This window comes from Scylla paramamosain, chromosome 20 (genome assembly GCF_035594125.1).
Source record: "Scylla paramamosain isolate STU-SP2022 chromosome 20, ASM3559412v1, whole genome shotgun sequence".
NCBI classification, from domain to species: domain Eukaryota; kingdom Metazoa; phylum Arthropoda; class Malacostraca; order Decapoda; family Portunidae; genus Scylla; species Scylla paramamosain.
This window is the reverse complement of record NC_087170.1, coordinates 23,238,995-23,246,494: the sequence shown is the minus strand read 5'-3', so window position 1 is coordinate 23,246,494 and position 7,500 is coordinate 23,238,995. Positions and strand designations below refer to the sequence as shown.

At 41.5% G+C, this 7,500-nt stretch overlaps 1 protein-coding gene across 4 annotated transcripts in view; it reads left to right on the top strand.

The window, feature by feature from the left end:
• LOC135110662 (protein HGV2-like) overlaps window positions 1-3,945 on the top strand; it is a 13,463-nt gene extending 9,518 nt beyond the window's left edge. For 2 of the 4 annotated variants that reach the window (XM_064023245.1, XM_064023247.1), the window contains 2 exons: window positions 2,268-2,363; window positions 2,921-3,945. In XM_064023245.1, the coding sequence (XP_063879315.1) occupies window positions 2,268-2,363; window positions 2,921-3,103 (279 nt within the window). In that variant the 3' untranslated portion in view covers window positions 3,104-3,945. The remainder of the gene's footprint in view (window positions 1-2,267; window positions 2,364-2,920) is intronic. The other 2 variants (XM_064023248.1, XM_064023246.1) reach the window with 2 other exon arrangements.
• The last annotated feature ends 3,555 nt before the right edge of the window (window positions 3,946-7,500 follow it).

The following is a 7,500-nucleotide window of genomic DNA, read 5'->3' as shown; positions in this document are numbered from 1 at the left end:
CTCTCTCTCTCTCTCTCTCTCTCTCTCTCTCTCTCTCTCTCTCTCTCTCTCTCTCTCTCTCTCTCTCTCTCTCTCTCTCTCTCTCTCTCTCTCTCATCAACTCCTCAAACTGTCTTCAGCCTCTCTCTCTTCCTCCTCCTCAACACAAGGTAAGGTGAACCTCTGGAACCTATCTTCATGGGTGCATATTAAGATTGGCTATCCCTAATTCTTTTGAGATTGTTTAAGTTAGGTTAGGTTGGGTTAGTTTAGTTTTTGTAATATAATAAGTGAAAGATTTTCTGATTTAACATTTATCCATTCTCTCTCTCTCTCTCTCTCTCTTATGCCTTATGATGTGTGGATAATAACCTGTGACTGATAAAAAACTAGACAACCAGATCAGGTGATGATTATATAAGGGTTGATGATTTTGATAGTTTATAAAAGTACAAAAATATAAGTAAATAAATTGTGGTTGGTTAAGGAAGCCTTAAGCTGCCAGGCTGAGGAGGGGTGACCCAACCTGACCATTCCCTAGTCTGGCTGACAGGAGACAAGGGGAACCAGGAGTGCTTACCGTATTTTACGGCTTATAAGACGCACTTTTTTTCCAAAAAAATACCCTGAAAAATACTAGTGTGTCTTCCAAGACGAATGTTGTATTCAACAATAACCATTCAAGAATGACATGCGTGAAGAATGGTCTAAATGGATGGCTGAAGGACGACACGAAATGACACCGTGTGGAAGAATGAAATGCCCATCAGTAGCTCAAGTGTGTGAATGGGTGCTGAAATCTTGGAGTGCTATTAATACTGAAGTTGTTGAAAAGTCTTTCAGAAAGTGTGGTATAAGTAATGCCATGGATAGTACTGAGGATCACTTATTGTACATGAGTGACCATAGTGATAATTCTGTAGATGAGAGTTCAGAACTTTTACATGAATCCAGTAGTGATGAGTTTTTGGGATTTGAGGATGAATAAATTTCTTTCAAGTTTTACATTTTTAAATGCATTTTAAATTGATTTTTATGAAAATAAAACCACCCTTAGACAATGAAAAATTCTTCTCTGTAACCATGGGTTTAGGAAAACGTCCCGCAAGTGAGATGTTACTCTCAGTCATGCGTCTCCGTATTGGCAAAATATCACTCGCTGCTCACCTCCACCGCTGGAACCTAACCTTGCTCCAGAGCTTTACTACCCTTGGTGCAATCAACAGCTTTTCACCACACTTGGCCCTTCCTCAAGAAGACTAAGCAACTGCAATGCTTATGAGAACAAAACATGCATCCCTTCGCAGCTCATAGGAGCTTAAGAGAACAAGACATGGATCCCTCCACAGCTCATAGGATCATACAATTCATCGCAACCCTTAACAACAACAACAATAACAAGAGATGGACTGCTTGTAAATTTCTGGTAAGAGGCAGTCTTGCAGACTCCTTGTTCCTTATGTTTTAGTGTTCGGTGGTCGGGTTTATGGTGAATGTGTTCTTGTATGAGAATAACTTTTTTTCTTAGAAATCTCTTTCAAATATTAGGGTGCGTCTTCCACGGTGCAGCGTCTTATAAGCCGTAAAATACGGTAGTTGCAGGTAGGTAAATGGTGGGGGGTGGAGGAAGGCGATTGGATGCCGTGACACTTAACATAACCTAACCTCATCACTCCCCATGCCCAGTACCTTGCCTCTGCCTGATGGTGTGTCACAGCCAGTCACTATTTATTTCCTTTGTGGCCACTTACCGTGTCTGCAAGAGGGTTGGGAGCACCAGGTAGGCTGTGTGGATTAGCACAGAAGTTAGGAGGTGTGTCCTGGATGCAAGCTGGGACCAGAAAGGAAAGCAGTAGCTAAGGAGGGTTTGGTCATTACCTCCCTCATCCTTCCATGGAAATAGTCTGTCTGACGTGGCACTGTTCCCATTGGGTCTCTGACATGGCTCTGTTCCTATTGGTAGTCTGCCTGACATGACACTGTTCCCATTGCCTGTGTCTTGCTTTCAGATTACTTTTTATCCTTTGGTTTGTCTTCCCTTCTGTTCACTATTATACGTGTCCTAAATCCTCCTTAACCTGGTTTTTGGAAAATTATCAGATAGTACCTTTGCGGTTTAACTTCCTCTTGGAGATGAACCAGAGACATGCCACATGCATGATTTAAAATGTGGAAAGTGGACAAGAGTAGGAAAATTTTCTGACAAAACTATTGAGAATTGCCCCCAAACAAAATACCACAATACATTTTCATCCAGTCTGGTTTTAAAATGTATTTTTGTGGGTCAGCAGCGGAAACCTGAGGAAGACGAGGCCACAGATGAACAGAAGAAGCCCAGGCTGGAGAACGGAGTGAAGAGTGACAGGACTGAGGAGCAGGAAGAGGTGAGGAGCTGCTGGAGTGTAAGAAGTGTGTCATGTGGTATATGTATGATAACAGTACCCAATGAGCTCCAGTAAATTGGGAATGCATGCTGGAATATGTGAGAAAAGGGAATAAAAAAAGAATGAATGAATTAGGGCATGCAAAGATAAGGTTAAATGGAGACTTCTGTTATGGTATTATGGAGCTGAATTTTGTCACACTGCTGATCTTTACTTTGACCCTTTCCATCAGTGGCCAGTGGGGCTGAGAGTGTGAGTGATGTGTGTATGAGTGTGTGGTGTTTGGGTCACCCTTTGTGGGATTGCTGGCTAGATAGATTATTATTATTATTATTATTATTATTATTATTATTATTATTATTATTATTATTATTATTATTATTATTATAATTATTACTATTTATTGATTGCTGAGGCTAAGAATGTGAACAGTGCCTGGTGCTTTCTGTGGGTTATTTGCTATGGGGTCACTGGCCTGGTATATAGATAGATAAAATGTTCTTTATATATTTTGTGTTTTCAATTTTTATTATTTGACTGACATTTTTACCCTACAGGACAAGAGCAAGGCAGTAAACAGTTCCATGGCCAAGCCGATTGCCATCAAGAGAAAAGTTGCTCAGAATGGTAAGGATTCATCACCTGAGTCTTCCTCCAATAAAGCAGAATCTTCCTCAACCACATCCGAGTCTTCCTCAAACTCAGCTGAATCTTTGTTGGCACCTCAAGAAATTAAATGAATTAGTTTGTCACCTGCATTTTTGTTGGACACAATTTATTTACATTCATATTGATTGTGGCAATATTGTGTAGTGTGTGTGTGTGTGTGTGTGTGTGTGTGTGTGTGTGTGTGTGTGTGTGTGTGTGTGTGTGTGTGTGTGTGTGTGTGTGTGTGTGTGTGTGTGTGTGTGTGTGTGTGTGTGTGTGAAGCTCCTCCTGTCCACCCTCCTTTGACAAGAGATAACCTGGTATGTAGGTAGACAGATTATTATTTTTACATTCTCAGGAAAAAAAAAAATCTGTGTATGGATCTACCAGGTAGCTTGTGCAGAGTTGTAGAAATGACCATGGTTGACAGGGAGAAGGTTATGAGTGTAAACCTTTTTTTGAATCCCTCCTGCAGGGAGGTAAACATCATACTCCCAGTACCCATCTCAGCTTAATGTTACTGACTGTTCTGGGAAGTGTTTGAATTATAATGAAGCTGAGATGATAGAGTGTGAAGGAGAAATTGAAGATGGGAAGATCTTGGTGACTGTTTTGAGAAGTGTTTGGATTGTAATGCAAATGGGAGGAGAATTTGATGATGTGTGGGTCTATATTGGAAGAAAGTGTGTTGTGGCCTCCTTGGGGAAGTTTTGAGGAGCATCCAGCCTGTGTGGAAATGGGTAGATGGGAGTGTTTGGGAAAGATATAGACACAAGCACATCTTCCTTGTCTCACCAGGGGTGTCTTGGTGCTGAAAACAATCACCAGCACCACACTCAAGAGCAATTCCTGCCACCTGTTAGCTTTGTTAGCATGTTGACTTGGTGTGTTTCATATTTTCACATTTTTAAGAATAAATGTTTTCAGGCTCAAATTATCTATTTGATTGTTATTGAAAGATTCCCCAAGAATTTGGCTGTACTAGGCTTTCTAAGTTTCTCTCTCTCTCTCTCTCTCTCTCTCTCTCTCTCTCTCTCTCTCTCTCTCTCTCTCTCTCTCTCTCTCTCTCTCTCTGGTGTAACATAATAGCTGGAAAACATGCAATGAAGATTGTAACTGCAGCAAACCCAAGCAAGAGAGAGTAATGCCATGGTTTGATGACTAACAGCATGGAAAGTCCAAGTAACAAAGTAATGCCATGGTTTTATGAGTAACACCTGATGCTTCTGATGACTGTGACCACAGCAGGTTCAAGTAACAAAGTAATGTCATGGTTTGATGGGTAGTAACTGTTGTTTAATGGCTGTGAGGACCAGAGATAAAAATGCTAACGTTGGTTTGACAAGGATAGAGTAAGAGATTATTTAATAGGAGGAACAGCCAAAATAATAGAGGTGTCCAATAAAATACAAGGAAAAAAAAGTGAATAGGTTTGAACACATTAAAAGAAGGGATGAAAAATATGTTGACAGAAGAATGGTACATATGGAAGTGGCTTGAAGAAGATAAAGCAGGCTAAAGAAGAAATGGAAGGACTACACAGATGATTGAATAGAGAGAGAGAGAGGACTGGAATGTTGTACAACTATGAACTTGGACATGAGAGAGAGAGAGAGAGAGAGAGGGGACTGGACAGCTACAAACTTGGACAGTGAACAGTTTGCAGTGATGAATCAAAGGTATGCCAATGTTTGTAAGTAGATTTTTTTTTCTGATGCCTGGTACTGTTATAAATGCCTAATTCTTGAACATAAAAAAAACCAAAGGCTAGTGCAGGAAGCCATCAGGCCTACATGTGGCAGCCCCTTACGAAACATACCTGCCTACTTCAATCTGTCATCCCCAAATGTTAATTTGTATAATTTTTAAAGCTTGTTAATGATTCCTGATTACCAATTCTATTTCATTCATCTACACTCTATTTGATAACCAATTCCTTTTATCTTTTCTTTCTGGACAGACAGAGAGGTAGAGGATATTAAAGATTCTGAAAATAGATACAGATATAAAGAAAAATATGTTACTCATGCAGTTTTTCCCTGTCCCTTTGCTAGTGTCTTGATGTTCATTGCCATACTATATAATAACGGCAATGGATTTGTTCATGTATGAAACTGAGTGTACTTTGTATCACTGTGATGGCAACAGACTTGAGTTGTCATGATACTCACAGAACAACAGATAGTACAATAATTTATTACAAATACGGTGGCATCACATACTCTCTTTGTATATTTTTATATCTATAGGTACATTTGCAGGCTACAGTTACATGGACGGTGATCCTTTCCATGATGGGAGGAAAGTATTTTCATCAGACCACATGACTTCCATCCACTGGTTTGCAGTCCACTCCTTATGTTCCATGGCCAATTTAATTTTGTTTTCTTCATCTTGTCAGTGAGAGGCGGTTTGACTGCTGTAGTGTAGCTTGGAATCTTAAGGTCCTTTAGCAGATAATGTTGTACTGCCCTCTCTGAGACATTCTTGAGCTCCTCATGGTACATTTCCCTTAGTTACTGGGCTGTCAAATATTGGTTTTCTTCAAAGCTATCACCATGAGTCTATCTGTGCTTTTTGAAGTCTTTTCTTGGCTTCAGGGAGTGTTTTATGTGCTGGAATTTCATTTAGCAGGTGGTGGCGTGCACCTAAAAACAACCCTTTTTACGGTCGTTATGCCACCTCCTAATTGATGGGATATTTCATTGATGGAGACTCTTCCCATAGGGCTCAAATACAGCCGTATGAGAGAGAGAGAGAGAGAGAGAGAGAGAGAGAGAGAGAGAGAGAGAGAGAGAGAGAGAGAGAGAGAGAGAGAGAGAGAGAGAGAGTGCTGCAATGGTAGGTGGTTACCAGCGTGTATGGTGGGTGTGACCGTGTGACATGTCCTTCCCCTCATAACGTTCTCGTCCTGCAGTTCAATTTCTAACACTTGAGCTCCTCTTCTCTCCGTCTGCACAGCCACTGCCGCGCCTTGTTCCTCCTCTGCCTTACTCACGGCGACCTACTAACCAACATACAGCAGACCACAGTCAGAAAAGACTAGCAAGCACACGAAAATAGTCACTCGAGGTAACTGTCACTCCACCTCCCACGCCCGGCAAGTCCAGCTGTTTGTTTGTTTTTTCTTTTTCTCAGTAATTTCTGAATAAATTTCAGGTAACTACACCTCAAATGATAGGGCGTGGAAATGGAGTCTTGTCAGCGTTATACAATGATAAATTATCGCATTAATATTTAATAAAAAAGAAAAAAAAAATCTTTCTTTTGACAATCTAAGGCGGTGCATATTGACAGGGGTCATGAGACCACATCATAACACTTCGGATGGTAGTTTATTACTATATATAAAACACACACACACACACACACACTTCCAAAGTGGAGCACATTCTGACCCTCTTCCCTTTTGCAGAGTTCTCCATTCTTGGAGACTTCAATGTTCACCACCAGCTTTGGCTTTCCTCTCCCTTCACTGACCATCCTGGTGAACTAGCCTACAACTTTGCTATCCTCCATGACCTAGAGCAATTGATACAACACCCTACTCGTATTCCTGACCGTCTTGGAGATACGCCCAACATTCTTGACCTTTTCCTGACCTCTAATCCTTCTGCTTATGCTGTCACCCTTTCTTCTCCGTTGGGCTCCTCCGGTCACAATCTCATATCTTTATCTTGTCCTATCGCTTCAGTCCCTCCTCAGGATCCCCCTAAGCGAAGGTGCCTCTGGCGTTTTGCCTCTGCTAGTTGGGGGGACCTGAGGAGGTATTTTGCTGATTTTCCTTGGAATGACTACTGCTTCCGTGTCAGAGACCCGTCTTTGTGTGCTGAGCGCATAACAGAGGTAATAGTGTCTGGCATGGAAGCGTACATTCCTCACTCTTTTTCTCGTCCTAAACCTTCTAAACCTTGGTTTAACACAGCTTGTTCTCGTGCTATATATGATAGAGAGGTGGCCCACAAAAAGGTACTTAAGCCTTCCATCACCAGAATCTCATGCACTTTATATTTCTGCCCGGAACCATGCCGTCTGTTCTCCAACTAGCCAAAAACTCCTTCATTAACAGAAAATGTCAAAACCTTTCAAGATCTAACTCCCCTCGTGATTTCTGGCATCTAGCCAAAAATATCTCCAATAACTTTGCTTCTTCTTTCCCTCCTCTATTTCAACCAGATGGCACCACTGCTATCACATCTATTTCTAAAGCTGAACTCTTTGCTCAAACCTTTGCTGAAAACTCTACCTTGGACGATTCTAGGCTTGTTCCTTCCTCTCCTCCACCCTCTGACTACTTCATGCCACGTATTGAAATTCTTCGCAATGATGTTTTCCATGCCCTCGCTGGCCTAAACCCTCGGAAGGCTTATGGACCTGATGGGGTCCCTCCTATTGTTCTCCGAAACTGTGCCTCCGTGCTTGCACCTTGCCTAGTCAAACTTTCAGCTCTGTCTGTCAGCATCTACCTTTCCTTCTTGCTGGAAGTTTG